At 32.7% G+C, this 17,181-nt stretch overlaps 1 protein-coding gene across 1 annotated transcript; it reads left to right on the plus strand.

The window, feature by feature from the left end:
- Positions 1 to 1,270: 1,270 nt before the first annotated feature.
- LOC111697005 (uncharacterized) lies at positions 1,271 to 16,286 on the plus strand. Its single transcript, XM_023466856.1, has 10 exons — positions 1,271 to 1,385; positions 1,711 to 1,777; positions 2,141 to 2,327; positions 3,880 to 3,925; positions 4,671 to 4,814; positions 5,336 to 5,439; positions 6,090 to 6,309; positions 6,612 to 6,721; positions 13,813 to 13,953; positions 14,526 to 16,286. Exons 1-10 carry the CDS (start codon positions 1,284 to 1,286, stop codon positions 14,560 to 14,562), a joined length of 1,158 nt encoding a protein of 385 aa, XP_023322624.1. The 5' UTR covers positions 1,271 to 1,283; the 3' UTR covers positions 14,563 to 16,286.
- The last annotated feature ends 895 nt before the right edge of the window (positions 16,287 to 17,181 follow it).

Here is a 17,181-nt window from a genome sequence, read left to right on the forward strand (position 1 = left end):
TTGGAAAAACGACGATATCTTCCTCCTTGTTTCTCAGATAAACGTTTAAAGGTGAATTGGGTGTGTAACTCTTTAATTAAAAAGTTTACGTCGATATCCCCTTTAAGATTGATTCACTGTTTGCAAACTGCTTCTTGTTAATTTTTAATTTCTTTTGAATTAATCTTTGTTTGATTGGGATTTGAAAAATTCTATTTCATCTCTTTATTGGATTATTGTTTTTTTTATTTTTGTTTTTACTTTGATTATCTATTTTACATCAATAATATGATATTTTTGTAAATTGTTTTGAATTTCTAAAACTTCATATTCTTATTTCACAGTACATAAGAATATTGATATAAATTTTAATATTGTATATACGTAATGTATAAAACAATAAAAATCAATGACATGAACCAATTAGGAAATACATTTTAGCTTTGATTTTGATCAACCACTGTAAACTGTAGACTGTAGACTGTAGATTTTAGACAGCAGACTATAGACTGTAGACTGTAGACTGTAGACTGTAAACTGTAGACTGTATACTTCAGACTGTAGACTGTAGACTGTAGACTGTAGACTGTAGACTGTAGACTGTAGACAGTAGACTATAGACTGTAAACTGTAGACTGTAGACTGCAGACTGTAGACTATAGACTGTAAACTATAGACTGTATACTGTAGACTGTATACTGTAGACTGTAGACTGTAGACTGTAGACTGTAGACTGTAGACTGTAGACTATAGACTATAGACTGTAGACTGTAGACTGTAGACTGTATACTGTAGACTGTAGACTGTAGACTGTAGACTGTAGACTGTAAACTATAGACTGTAAACTGTAGAATGTAGACAGTAGACTGTAGACTGTAGACTGTAGACTGTAGACTGTAGACTGCATACTGTAGACTGTAGACTGTAGACTGTAGACTGTAGACTGTAGTTTGTAGACTGTAGACTGTAAACTGTAGACTGTAGACTGTAGACTGTAGACTGTAAACTGTAGACTGTATACTGTATACTGTAGACTGTAGACTGTATACTGCAGACTGTAGACTGTAGACTGAAGACTGTAGACTGTAGACTGAATGCTGTAGACTGTAAACTGTAGACTGTAGACTGTAGACTATAGAACGTAAAGAGAGGATATATGTAAAAATTCAGTTAATTGAATAAAGAAAGTTGTTCCTGGATAAATTTCACTATTCGAATTTATATATATAATTTTCAACCGGAAATATATTTTTCTAGTTTTGATTACATTAGTAAATCTGGTATTGAGGATACAGTTCAATATCATGATCGGAGTAGGGCGGACGTTTCTCCATATTCTCCTGTTCTCTCCTATCCTACATTTTACCCCCCTCACCATGGAGACGAAGAAGGACGACGATGTCGTGGTAAAAATAGGGGTTACCTAATCTAAACTAATTTTGTGATTTTAAACTTATTTCTTATTATTTTTAAAAATTTTCTTGGTGACATTTACTGATAGAAAACCCATAATGTTTTCTTATTATTTTTCTTTCGAAGTTATTAAGAAAATGTTCGGGATAGCTCACAAATTTTGATATCATTAACATTCTTGACGTAATTTCGAACACAATGCTAAACAATGCTTTCGGTAAGTTCGATATAACAAACTTTTGAATTCATTTAAACAATGTCATGAAGAAAATTTAACTTTTTTGGTGATCACTGCAATCAATCCATTTCTCTGTTCAGGATACAAGATCTGGTTTCTATCCTGGAGGTCCTGGAGGTCCAGCTCTAGTACCTGGAGCTAACCAAGGAATTATCAAATTCGAAAACCTAACCTTCAAATATCAAAATATTTAAGCCTAGAATTTAAAACCTAGTTTTGCAACGACAAAAATGGCTTAACTATAACGATGTATTATTTTTAAAACAATTTTACCTTTTCCCTTTAAAAAAACAAATTAAAAAAGGGTGTAAATTATGTAATACGCATATTACTTACTCACCGATTAAATCTATATTATGAACTCTTCGCTCATTTATGTGTTAGCTCTGGGTGGCCAAACGACTGGACCTAGTTGAGGGAACCCATGGATACACTGGGGATAACATATTCTAATTCTTTTTTTACTGATCTTACGCTAGGAGTATTTTCTTTATTAAATTTTGATAAAAGGGAGGAACCGTGATGATGGAATGAATCCACAAATTAATTGGAACAATCAACCCTACCCGGATAATTTTAACCAACCAAATGGACCCAACTCCCCATACGGAGACAGACCGAACCCGGGTGGTTTCGGGGTTCCTGATTTCCTGTTAAACCGACCCGGGGGTCCTGGTCCAGGAAACGGATATAACAGGTGAAATATTAATTTTTCTAAATATTTTCTCAAAAGAAAAGTTTGAGAAAGCGCTGTCTAACTCGTCCAACTTGTCGAAATACTGAAAATATTTTATTTTGAAACTTTTATCCAGAAAATTATCCAAAGCTCTCAGAATTTCAGCATGATGGAGAAATAATATTATTATGTTAAAGGGACTGTAGGCCTACTTTCAAGTGTTCTGCCATTTAAAAAGGGACATCCCGTGTCCGAATTTAATGAATTTGAGCCGCGTCTTAAATCCGGCAAAAACCGGTTTCAATTAAGCACCGGCTTAAATCTTGAAACATTGAATACAATTTTAAGTGAAATCAACCATATTTGAGCGGCGGCCTAACTTTAGGCCGCCGCTCAAATTCTTTAAATTTGGCCTCCGAATACACAACGATATCCTTTAGACCTTTAACCGATCTAGGATGAAAGACTCTTCCTGACTTATCTACAGAATTGATTGCAATTGTTGAAACTTTTGTCCTAGGACAAATAATTCGGTGTTTATATCTCTTAAATTCAAATCTATAATGCCGTAAATGAATTGAGTCTTTGCCACAAACTCTGATTTTCTAATCACTATATCTTTGGAACCAAATGTTGCAGACCTTGGATATTTCAAACTATGAATTCTGTTAGGTCAAATAATCTGAGTTTGAAATATTAAAGGTTTACAACATCGAGTTCTAAAGATATTGAGGTTTAAATATTTGATTCTGTTCCAAAGACTCAATTCCTTAGCAACAATTACAAGCGTTTCTGTAGATAAGTAAGGAAAAGTCTGTCATCCTTCTACAGTCTAAGGTTTAAAGGGTACCATAGTGAATCGAAGATGCTCCTTTTCAAATGGAAGGTATCTTGAAATTACGCTTGCAATCCCTTTAAGGATGGAATTAGGGCCAAATTTCTTGTTCAATTCCATATTGGACCAGTTCTAACGTTTCATTAAAACAATGTGATTTTTACCTAATAATTGAAAAAGAAAAAATATTTCGTCAAATAAATCTTTAAGAATCTGCCTTTAAACACAGAGGTTAAAAATACGTTCAAATCATAAAAATCCATTTAAAAAAAAACAGTCAAAACCCGGTTTGGGGAAAGAAAATTGTCTCAATCAGACTAAAAATATCTTTAAAACAAAAAAGTGAATTGAATTTAGTAGTTCGAGACACATCTAACTTTTGATACCAGACATTAACATTTTTCAATAAAATTGAAATATCAATCTACCAATTAATCTATTGTATGATTTTCTATTTTGAAAATACTTTCTAAATCTTTGCCACAAACTCAAATTTTCTAATCATAATATCCTAGCCATCTGATATTTCAAACCTAGATTGTTTAATCTAACAGAATTTTTGGTTTAAAATATCTAAGGTTATGACATTTGGTTGCTAAGATATAGGGATTAGAATATCAGAGTTTGTGACAAAAATTCAATTCCTTTGCTATACAATACAAATAATATAATTTGTTGAAAAATAAAATAATTTTTTTTCGATAAAATGACTTTATTCTCAAATATTTATTACTTTAGTGGGTTTAATGGAAATGGATTAGGTTCTGGTCCGATGAATTTTCAGGTAAAGTGAACTTGAGAAAATTTACAGAGATATGTATCCATTCAAACTTTGTTGTTATGAAAAATCCCGGTCAAAAATACAAAAACAATTTCCAGTTTAAAACATGAATTATTAGAAGGCAAGCAAGATCTACCAGGAACCCCAGTATATATTGTTTATACAAATGGCATGTGATGCAGTTTCTGTGATAAAACTGAAAATAAAGCATATTTCATTTTTGGCTGGGTTAAGCATAAAACTCAACAAACTTTCCTTTTTTCTTAATGTTTCCGACTTGACTTTTAATAAATTTCGTTCGTTAACGGAACTTTTCCCAATCGTAGTACCATAAGATACAGGTTTTTTTCGGAAATTTTTTCTTAAAAAAATTTGATTTCGTTTGAGTAAGACATATAAGAATTATCAGAACTGTAAGCGTAATTTCAAATGACCCTCCATGCATTGATGGCAATGTCTGATTTACAACGGTACCCTTGAAACCTTTGACTGATCATCAAATGGTGTTTGAATTGCAATTTAAACGCTGGTGTAGAATATGAACTCAACACAGCGGACATGTAAACCTCGAAAATACTTAATATTCTATGCTCAAAGCGGTTTCCAAAAATCCGTAAGTAAATATTGATAATTCTTAAATATGAAAACACCTCGCTACAACCACAAGCGTTTCGCCGATAAATAAAGATACGTTTCAGGTCATTTGAAATTACGCTGAATGTCCCTTTAAGTATTGGGTTGATTTTAGGATTCACAGTTCCTGGACGTAACTCCTCCATGCCGAGATATTCTCTCCAGGTTTAAGGATGCAATGATGAGAGACAGATCAACCTTCTACCTGAGCCAGGGTCGACAGATGGAGTTTGGTTCAACTCCACTAGAACGAGCTCAGGTTCAAATTATTAATTTTTAGAGATATCAAAGTTAAAAACTTATGAATTCTAAACTTTATTTATAACGGACTCAGTCCTCTCTTTACCTCTGCGCTAACGAGTCCGTTTCATTCGTCGAACACAGTTTTGTTTAATTTCCTATTTTTTTTGCTGGATATCCATAAATCTTCAAGTTTACTCTGTGAATCGAGTTAAATCGATGTGATTTGTAGTTACCGAAACCAAACGCTTAAACCTCTGAGTAAGAAATAAAAAGATCAAAATAAAATTTGCATTTCCTTTTGGTTTGCAATTAAAATCAGTACTTACGTTAGTTTTTATAATTTTATTCTGGATTCAAATGTAGCTGTAAGAAAAATAAGAAAGTTTTTAGTATAATTTTTAGTTTCATATTTTTTCATAAAAGTTTCCAATATTTTTTTTAGTTTTTAATCAATATTTTTGTATGTAATAAGTTATTTAGTATCTGTGTAATCATTCAAAGAACAAATTAAGATTTTTCATTTTTAAATAACTTCAGATCTCTGGGTTCAACTCCTTCAACGTAGAGGAGTGTTCCCCATCGGCTGATGGTTTAATGCTCATCAGGATTAGGTTCAACATGCTCACTCTGATAGCTCCCAGGTTGATATTAGGTTTAATATACTCCTCTCAGCTCCCAGGTTAGGATTAGGTTTAATATACTCCTCTCTCAGCTGTTAATATTAGGTTTAATATACTCCTCTCAGCTCCCAGGTTAGGATTAGGTTTAATATATTCCTCTTAGCTCCCAGGTTAGGATTAAGTTTAATATACTCCTCTCAGCTCCCAGGTTAGGATCAGGTTTAATATACTCCTCTCAGCTCCCAGGTTAGGATTAGGTTTAATATACTCCTTTCAGCTCCCAGGTTAGGATTAAGTTTAATATACTCCTCTCAGCTCCCAGGTTAGGATTAAGTTTAATATACTCCTCTCAGCTCCCAGGTTAGGATTAGGTTTAATATACTCCTCTCAGCTCCCAGGTTAGGATTAAGGTTTAATATACTCCTCTCAGCTCCCAGGTAGGATTAGGTTTAATATACTCCTTTCAGCTCCCAGGTTAGGATTAGGTTTAATATACTCCTCTCAGCTCCCAGGTTAGGATTAGGTTTAATATACCCCTCTCAGCTCCCAAGTTAGGATTAGGTTTAATTTACTCCTCTCAGCTCCCAGGTTAAGCTCTGAGTTTCCAGGTTAAAATATCATTCATCCTTTTCCAAATGAATGAGAATTACTAAAGATTGACAATCGTTCAGGAATGGTCCAGGAGGGTTCAGGGGTAATGATTTCCCAGGACAAGGAATGGAGAACGAATATGGAAGAGAAATACCAAGATTTTCAGGGAACCAGATATATAGATTTGGAAGACAGCGAAGATATCGTAGACAAACCTTTAATGGTAGACAAGATAGATTCGGAGGAGAAGGGTCGGTCAATCAGTTCTACCCAAATACTATGCCAGGAAACCGGGAACAGGTAAATAGAAGCTGTTTACTTTAACAAATAGATTAGATTATTGGATGCTTATTCCTAGCTCATATTAATTTTTATACATGATTATTCTTAGATATTTCACTTCTTTTTAGGTCTTCACAGGATTAAGAGAGTTTTGGTAAATTTTCATTCTTTATGAATATTCATCTTTTCTCCTTAGCCCTTGGTACTTTTACATACTTTAGACCAAGACCAAAGTGTTGCGACATTTAAAATTCGACCTGGTCTTTAAAATTCTTGATTTGTATTCCTGTATAGATCTCTGTGTAATCTATGCTGATTAGGTTGTGGATGTGAATGGAGTTGAGTTGATCTACAATCCGTCCCGTTCTCTTAGAGGCAACTCCCAACCTGTCTCCAGGGTTCATTTAAACCTACGGGATGCAACCTTCAGGTATTTATAAAAAATTTATTATCAATTTCGTTAAAAGTGCCACACAAATCCAGGGTTTTCAATCAATCTAATAATTGCATTATTTACTAAAGTCGTTTGAAATAATTCCTCGGAGAAGTAATTTTTATCGACGACTTATAGTACGAAACTTCTAAAGCACAAAGTTACGGAGTAAACTTGGATATTGATTCAAAGTCTTGAAAATGTCTTATCATATGTAGTTTAGATCTCTTTTAGAAAACAATGCTGAAAATATGCCTTTTTTCGTGACCTTTTCTTAAACTTCGGGCTTTTGTGCAAAATAAATATTCAAACCCTCAATTTACAGGATTAAAAAAAAAGAAATTAATAAAAAATAGCTTTTCTTGACCTTTGATGATTACAACCAAGCGAAGCTTAATTTCCCTCTTTAATCAACCTAATTAACCGGTCAGAATTAATTTGTATTGTTAAACCTAATCTTTACTAAGCCTGATTACAAAACTTACCTAATACTGAATATAATCAAGAATAAAGCAAATGTCTATAAGCATATACACTGTACAGGGACTTCTAATAAACATCAAAGTGAATAAATACTAAAGTGGAATTAATTGCACGAAAAAATTTCTTTTGGAAAGTAAAGACTAGAAAAAATAGACTAAAGACCCATGTAAATGTCGTCTTCAGTTAGAACTTCGAAATTTTCATAATTAAAAATCTAAAAATTTTGTTTGTTTTTATGTAGTTTATATCTAAATACTATACATTCCCTTAATCAATACATTGATTTTTCCTGGCACTTCTAATTTTGCACACACCCCCCCCCCTAAAAAGAAAAAGAAATGTAACGGGAAAAAAACCTGAATATGCCTCTCTTAATATCTTTTCTTACAGGGTGTCCCACGAAACATGACAGTTGGTGAATAGTTTAGAATGTCTTTGTTAAATTGTTTGATACCAAAGATCAATAAAAATATTATATGGGAGTCGTGTTATATTAAAATTTATTTCAAAGTAAAAGATAATGAAGCAAAAGATTATTTTGACTAAAAATAACAATTTATTAAAGGTCATGTTTCGTGGGACACCCTGTATGTCTTAACCACTCTAACATCTGTCAAATACAAAAGTGAAGACCAAGAGATATATTTCGAAGATCTTCATTTTTCGGTATCACAATTTGTACATTCCTAGTTTTACAGATTATGCATTCAGGCATTATTGTGCTGTCTGAAATTATTTTCTGTGCAGTAAAATTGCTAAAATTCACTTCTGAAATCTTAATTTACGTTAATCTATATTTAAGCTAAACACAAATTCTAATTCTGCGTTTGTAAACAAGGGAGTCCAGTTTCTGTGCACTCCGTATACTGACCAATTTATATATATATATATATATTATTTTTAAATAATTGGGACATAAAATGTCGTCATCCAACTATGAGTTTTGGTCCACTTTAGTATTTAATCACTTTGAAGAAACATGAGGAAAAAATGACGACTTTTGGTTGTCTTTGATAAAAAAAATTAAACAACAGATTTTGTGGAATATTTTTTCTAATATATTATAGTTGATGGCATTTTAGTCAGAAAGATCTTTTCATCAAATGAGTCGTAACTTTCAACTGATCCTCCCATTTAAAGAGTATCATTCGGTTTCCTAATTATCTGGTTAAACATAATGGAGATATTTTAGAAGTACATTTATTGCTTCTAGATATAAATACATGGTAAATAACGAGTGTATTAAATAGAAGATGGTTAGGTCTTCTCTGGTTCCAGAATCCGACACTTCTGATTTGCGGATTTTATATTCCTCTTTCGGGGATTTCATCCTCTACAATATCCAAGTTTTTCCACCTGAAAACTGATATTTTCAAAATATGGTTTCTCTTTTAATATTATTTGAGGAATTAATGTGGCTGAGACAGTGAAGGACAATGTCAGAGTTAATCTCTGTTGAAGATAAAAAATTAAAACAAAATTAAAAAATTAAAAAAATTAGACGATAGCTAGTTTTAGTCTCTCAAGTAGAGGTTTAAAAGGCAACCATAATAAATAATTGAAAAAACATCGACAAACATGGATATCAAGGAAACAAGAGTTTCTCCGGTCCATCTATTTAAAAATTTTGAACTAACCGAAGAAAAAGTAAATTATTTGATTGTATTTTACAAAGAATAGAACTAAGGGAAAAGATAAATAAAGCACCAAGTTGGATACTAGCTTTTTAATTTAGTTTACATTAGCAGAAGAGAATATATCTCTCTCAAACCAACAAAATGTATATATTCCTGAATCTGAAAAGTAAGAACACGAAAACTAAAATATAAAATATCTAAAATTAAGAAGATTTTTACTCACTATACTCAACTTGACATCCTTCTGTGTTCTGTAACCTGTATCCTGTATCCTAAATCCTGTATCCTCTATCCTATTTGTATCCTGTATCCTGTATCCAGTATCCTGTATCCTGTATCCAGTATCCTGTATCCTGTATCCTGTATCATGTATCCTGTATCCTGTATCCTGAATCCTGTATCCTCTATCCTATTTGTATCCTGTATCCTGTATCCAGTATCCTGTATCCTGTATCCCGTATCCTGTATCCCGTATCCTGTATCCTGTATCCTGTATCCTGTATCCTGTATCCTGTATCCTGTATCATGTATCCTATCTTCTATATATGAAGGTAAAGAATTGTGTATCTGACAGGTTGGATATTCTCCAGGATAATATGTATTCTACAATAAAACAATAAAAAATGAAGTGAGGAAGGATCACGAACAAGGAGGGAAGGAAAGAGGGTGGGAGGAATAGAGAACCAGAAGATATGGTGAGGAGAAATAGAAAACCAGAAGAGAAGGTGAGGAGAGATTGAGAACCAGGAGAGAAGGAGAGAACCTGAAGAGAAAGTGAGGAGGAATTGAGACCAGGAAAGACGGTGAGAAGAGATTGAGAACCAGGCGAGAAGGTGAGGAGGTATTGAGAACCAGAAGAGAGGGCGGGGGGGGGGGGGGAATTGAGAACCAGGAGAGAAGGTGAGGAGAGATTGAGAAACAGGAGAGAGGGTGAGGAGAGATTGAGAAACAGGAGAGAGGGTGAGGAAGGATTAAAAACCAGAAGAGAAAGTAAGGAGAGATCGAGAACCAGGGGAGAGGATGGGGAGGATTTGAGAACCAGAAAAGGAGGAGAGGAGAAATTGAGAAGTAGGAGAGAAAGTGAACAGGAATTAAGAACCAGGAGAGAAGGTGAGAAATTATTAAGAACCAGGAGAGAGGGTCGGGAGGAATCGAAAACCCAGATAGAAGATGAGGAGAAGGATTGAACTCGGAGAAAAAGATGGAAACTAAACAAGAATTGAATTAAAGAAGCTAGATTAGTGCGAGAGAGAAAAAAGATAAATTAATAAAAAATGGCGGAGAACTAGGAGAACTAGAACCCAGAGAGAGAAAAGAGATAAATTAACAGAAAATGGCGGAGAACTATGAGAACTAGAACCCAGAGAGAGAAAAGAGATAAATTAACAGAAAATGGCGGAGAACTAGGAGAACTAGAACCCAGAGAGAGAAAAGAGATAAATTAACAGAAAATGGCGGAGAACTAGGAGAACTAGGACCCAGAGAGAGAAAAGAGATAAATTAACAGAAAATGGCGGAGAACTAGGAGAACTAGGACCCAGAGAGAGAAAAAATGGAGAAGCTGAGAACCCGGGGAGAAAGAGCGACAGCTTAAATATTTAATCAGCAAAAAATGAACCACAATCTCCGGAAATATCACAAATTGGATTAAAGTTGGAACTCCCTCAAACAAAATAATCTCCTCCGAAATCCTTAAAACTAAAATGGAAAACATTTTCTTTTAAACTATTTTCTAATGCTTTAATTCATAGTCATGAAAATTCAAAAGTCTTTTATGAATAGAACGTAAAAAAAATAATTCTGTCCAAATTTTGTCTATAAATGATATTTTGTAGAAATATAGATGAGGTTTTTTTAGAAGACTATTAATAGCGTAATTAAGAAATTTTCTAAATTCTCTGTTAAGCTTTATATGTTATAAAAAGGAATTAAGTTTTTGCCACAAACTCAAATATTCTAATCCCTATATCTTTGCAACCTGTTGGTGTAAATCTTTGATATTTCATACTTAGATTAATTGATCTTACAGAATTCAGACGTTGAAATAACTAGGATATACGACATTGGGTTGTAGAGAAATATGGATTAAAAAATTAGAGTTTGTGGCAAAAATTAATCTTTTTAGAATCTTAAATCAAACAAACCTCTTCCAAGATGCGATATATGTGCTTGTACTTTTAATCTCTAATTTAACTGTTAATCTCTGATTAGCCTCACAAAATATCGCCCATTTTAGCCCCGGATTTATGAAACCAAAGTTATCCGGAATACAACAATATCTCATTTCAAGTTTTATGAAAACTTTGAAACTATATCTTACCCCTATGATATTTTAATATTTCTCCTAATCCCGGTTGAGAGATTGAAATTTGAGCCAAAAAATTTATGTCATGAAACAATATTATATTTAAATACTTTATTGACATTTAAAGGGAGTGTTAGCGAAAAATGAAGGGGGTAGAGGTTAACGTCGAATCGAATTCATGGTGATCGCTACAATAAGTAAAACATCGTTAAACACGACTCAAACCGAAGAACTTAGCGTCCATACAAATTCACAAAGTTGCATTATTCCGATCAGATCGTAAAGCATTCAATTAAATTTTAAAGTAATCATACAAATATTACAACATATAATTATCGAATTCAAAAATCTATGTATAAATTTAGCTTGTATGGGTGTCTGTTTGTTTGTATCCAATTAAATGGCTAAACCAATCAGGCCCAAAATTTGTGTGGGACCTCACGTGACCCCAGGGAAGGTTAATGAATGATCAAAAGAATGAGTGAAATATTGCAACTCAATGAATGTGTATGGGTTCTACGCTCTTGTCGTGTTTAACCATTTTCTCCTTATAGGCGCGCAGATAGAAGTAAGATTAGTAGCGATCACCATCAAATTGGATTCGATGTTAGGCTATAATCCCCTTTCAGCTTTTGCGAACACTCCCTTTAATACTACTTTAATAGTATTCATATTCTCCTAAATTGTCAAAAACCTTTTTATTATCTTTTGTTCGGGACTAGCTCAAAAACATTTTATTTTAAGCAAAAAGTCAAGTTTTATTAAATCAAATTTGTTTCGTCGCATAATAGAAAGTAAAAACTTTTTTATGAATCTTATCATCTCTCCAGAACAAGAAGTTCTGATATAAATCATGAAAGATATCATCAAACATGAAATGAAGATAAATTAAAAATGTCGACTCGAAAAGCAATGTAAAATTTACGCGAAACTACTGGTACGGATTTGCGATCTCCTAACTGTAAGTTTAAAAAAAGAATTTATATTTTTCCTTCTCAATAACTACCTAGAAAGATTTCATATCAAACATGAAATTTACTTTATTTTTTTCCGCAGCGCTTCTAATACTATTCCACACGAACTCTGTTCCTGTTAATGAGCTGTTAATTTTGTTTGAGTTTTTGATTAACCCTTGAATTAGGTTTTATTTGTTTTCTCAAGAAACTGCATTTTGATTAAATTCATAACTTTAATTTAATTCAATCTTGGGTTTAAACATTCACGTTTTCCTCATTTATCGTTCTCATTTTTTATCCGGCCCCATATTTCTTTATTAATGGGACTCCATACACGTTATTGCACGTGAATCTTTTTAACAAAGATGGCAATGGTCCCTTCAAATATTTGTCTGATCAACTAGAAATTAGATATCAATGTTTTTAGTTTTGAAAAATGATTATTATTAATGGGGGCTTCTCCACAAAAATGAATTGCGCGCATTTCTACTGCAGGAAAACATATCAGAATAGAATTAAAAACTTTTAAGCTAGTAAAAAATCAAAAAATATCTTCCACATTATTGATCAAATAAAGGTTTCTGAATCGGGCATTGGCATAGTTGCTTGGAGGTTTATTTAAAACTAGGCTTTCAATTTTTTTCAGTTCTGTTAAGAGCATCACATGTCTGATTAACAAAGGTACCCTTTCCCCCTTTATCAGATTAACAATGTGGATAATATCGTTGTTTTACTGTCTAGAAAAAAGAAAAATTCTGAGAAATCTGCAATAATCAATTTTGAAATAGAGAAATAGTGATAACTCCATAAGTATTGCTCAAGACTGTGGTTAAAAGAATATGCCTCCATAAATAAAGTAAATAAAGCTTGGGAGAAAAAATATTTTTATTTTGTTTTAAAGAAAGCAAAACTTATTGTTAGGTCTTATGACCCTTTAATGATGAAGACTAGTTATAATATTTCTTCTATTTTTATAGTTTATGAATACTATCTCCGGAATTAAGGTTCTGTTTGCTAAAGATAATATTAATTCTCCAGGTTTGGTCTAAATCCCTAAACCTAAATCAAGGTTCAAGGTTGATCTTGGTTCTCATTAAGTTTCATTATTCTACCTTATTATAATATCTTCCTCAGACAGTATTCATTACATTTCAGATATATATATATATTATACGTGTATACAGATATACATTGTACATTTATACAGATATACATGCATTGTAAAATTATCCAGATATCTATATTTTACATTAAACATTTATACAGATATTATCCAGATATCTATTTTTACATTAAACATTTCTACAGATATATACATAATACATTATACATTATATATTTTTACAGATATATATATACATTATTCATTACACACATTTATACAGATACTAGCTTGGGAACCCAGCTATGGCCGGTAACTAATTTTCCCTATAAAAATATGACCTACTAAACTAAGAGTTTTTAATCCGAGCTAAAAAACATTCCCGTGGTTCTTCCAAGTTCCCCAAATAAATAGATTATAAAGTTCATGAGTTATGATCGGACATACAAACAAACAAAAAGAGATTCCTACTTTATAAATATATTTTTAAGATATACATTACTAGTTGGAGTGCCCGGGCAAAGAAAATCACATATATTTATTAATATTGAAATAGCGAGGTAAGATTTATATTATTTAGACAAATTTTATATTTTCTCTTTTAGAGAGAGATTTGGTCCTGGAACTATTCAACCTTTCTACCTGTGGGAGGAGGGACAGATACTATTCCAGAACCTGGAGATACAGTTGGATATCATTCTGCAGAATATAGTCGAAGATATCAGGAACCAGAACCAGGTTTACAGGTAGAATATTCAGATTAGGAACCAGGTTTACAGGTAGAATATTCAGATTAGGAACCAGNGTTAGAGTTAAATATTTCCAAGATGGGAAAAACAACAATATCTAATTGTTTCAAGGGTACAGTTGAGGATCGGACATGTCACTCTATCAATGAAGAGCCCACTTGAAATTACGTGTACGGTCCCCTCCGACAAAAAATTAGCAATGATAGATAGATTTATTTAGAAACATGTAAAATTGAATTCTGTAAACTACTATACAGTAGAGTTTGCTGTACACTGTACTATACAGTAGAGTTTGCTGTACACTGTACTATACCGTTGAATTTGCTGTACAGTTTACACTGTGCAGAATGTTCTATATTAGTAGCCAACAAACTTGAAGAAAAGTGAAATTGGCAGATTTTTCATTTTGGGAAGTTTATCCTGATATGTATGCATTATATATATTTCCCAATATCCAATATTTTCTCCATATTGATATTTTAATCTAACTCTCCATACATGCAAATATGCAAATCTCTCTATTAAATTCTTCATAAAAACTATAGAATATTTAACTCTTTTAATCTTAGGTTCAGAAGATCACCAGTCAAGGGATATTCATTGTAAAATCAGACAATATCTGAAATCCTACATAATAGGAGAATATTAGCGTACCATGAAACCCAGGATAGATCAGAGAACCATGAAAACTAGGATAAATTACTGAACCATGAAAACTAGGATACATTATAGAACCATTTAAACTAGGATACATTATAGAACCATGAAAACTAGGATAGATCAGGAAACCTTGAAAATTAGGGAACCAAGAAACACAGGATGGATCAAGGAACCATGAAAACCAGGATAGATCAAGGGACCAAAAATACCAGGATAGATCAAGGAACCAAGAAACACAAGATGGATCGAGGAACCATGAAAACCAGAAAAGATCAAGGAACCAAGAAACACAGGATGGATCAAGGCACCATGGAAAACCAGGATGGATCAAGGAACCAAGAAAACCAGGATAGATCAAGGAACCAAGAAAACCAGAATAGATCAAGGAACCAAAAAAAACCAGGAAGGATCCAGGAACCAAGAAAATCAGGATAGATAAAGGAACCAAGAAAACAACCAAGATAGATCAAGGAACCAAGAAAACCAGGATAGATCATGGAACTAAGAAAACCAGGATGGATCAAGGAACCACGAAAAACCAGGATAGATATAGGAACCAAGAAAACCAGGATAGATCAAGGAACCAAGAAAACCAGGATGGATTAAGGAACGAAGAAAACCAGGATAGTCAAGAAACCAAGAAAGCCAGGATAGATCAATGAACCAAGAAAACCAGGATAGATCAAGGAATCAAGAAACACAGGATGGATCAAGGAACCATGGAAACAAGGATAGATCAGGGAACCAAGAAAATCAGGATAGATCAAGGAACCAAGAAAACCAGGATGGATCAGGGAACCAAGAAAACCAGGATAGATCAAGGAACCATGAAAACCAGGATGGATCAGGGAACCATGAAAACCAGGATAGATCAAGGAACCAAGAAAACCAGGATGGATCAAGGAACCATGAAAACCAGGATGGATCAAGGAACCAAGAAAACCAGGATAGATCAAGGAACCAAGAAAACCCGGATGGATCAGGGAACCAAGAAAACCAGGATGGACCAAGAAAACTGATTTACCAGAAACATTCTAAGAATCGTCTAAGACCCCAAATTTTAAAAATGTTGAATCGATCATTGACTTCACGGTCTTTCCTATGTACCAAACATAAAAAATACTGTTTTATTTTCTTTTTCATTCAATTCCTGGAATATTTATGTATTATGTGTTCTTTATCTAACAATTCCACACATGATAGTAATTTTATACTCTTTTTATGATGTTTATCTACAGTTTAACCCAGAACTTTGGAGGTCCGAAAGAATTTATAAAATGTCGTCTTGACAATTTTTCAATAGGTTTTATACTAATATACCTAAAACTCAATAATTTTAAAAATAAATAAATAGCCATGAAATCTATGGGAACAGTGTTAAAAAGCTCCATTTAATTATTCAACTAAAAATCTAAATATCAGCAGCATTCTTTTATCAGTAGGTTTAGAAAACGACATTATATCAATTCTTTGGATATCTCCGAAGTTTGAGATAGATCTCGAAGAATTTAAATTTGTTAAACTAATATCTATGAAGTATGTTAAAACCTGTACCTCTCATAAAAGGTAGCGTTCGCGAAATAATAAAGGGCGTACAGGCTTACGGCGAAAAATAAGCACTTATGATCGCTACTAATCTTACTTCTATCTGTTACGTACATAAGGAAAAAAATTGTTAAAGACGACTCATACTGAAGAACGTAACGTCCATACAAATTCAGAAAGTTGCGATATTCAACTCGGATTGTAAAAAAAAAATCTAATTCCAATCAAATCATTCAGATATTACAAACAATAATCATCGATAATTTTTCGATAATATTTTTTATCTTTTATGATCTGATGGCTATTTTTGAAAATATTCATTCCTGCTTCGAGGATTTTTGATGATGAAGACGACATTTCTATATTTTCCAGGAATGTCGGAAAATCTAGCGCCAGCGAAATATCATTTTTAAAAAACAAAATCCAAAATATTATGAAATATTAACTTTATACAAAAGCGTCGAAAAATAATCTATGACTACTGTTTGTAATATCTGAATGATATAATTATTTTACGATCCGAGTTGAATGTTGCAACTTTCTGAATTTGTATGGATACTACATTCTTCAGTATAAGCATGTTTAACAACAGATAGAAGTAAGATTAGTAGCGATCAAAGGCGATTATTTTTCGCCGTAAGCCTAAACCCCCCTTTCATTTTTCGCGTACACGCCCGTTAAGTTTTTAAAAAATGTGACTGTTTCAAGAAAAAGGAAAAGTTTAAACTTTTATTTTTTTACATCAAGAAAAATATATTTTGTTATTTGTTATTTGTTATTTTTTATTTTATTTGTTTAACTGTATTCTCGAGATCCTATTGTTATTTGTTTGGAACCCTATATAAAGTTAATTTTAGAAAATTGTAAATGTATTAAATTAAGAATTAATTATAAGTTTGTATAATATTCCATGCTAGGATTAATGTTCTGTTGTAATTTTATCTTCATGTGAAATAAATTTTATATTACAAAAATAAACTTATTAATACCAGGCTTACAGGGCGCTTCGCGTTCCTTTTC

This window comes from Eurytemora carolleeae, unplaced genomic scaffold, assembly GCF_000591075.1.
Source record: "Eurytemora carolleeae unplaced genomic scaffold, Eaff_2.0 scaffold276, whole genome shotgun sequence".
Taxonomy (NCBI): domain Eukaryota; kingdom Metazoa; phylum Arthropoda; class Copepoda; order Calanoida; family Temoridae; genus Eurytemora; species Eurytemora carolleeae.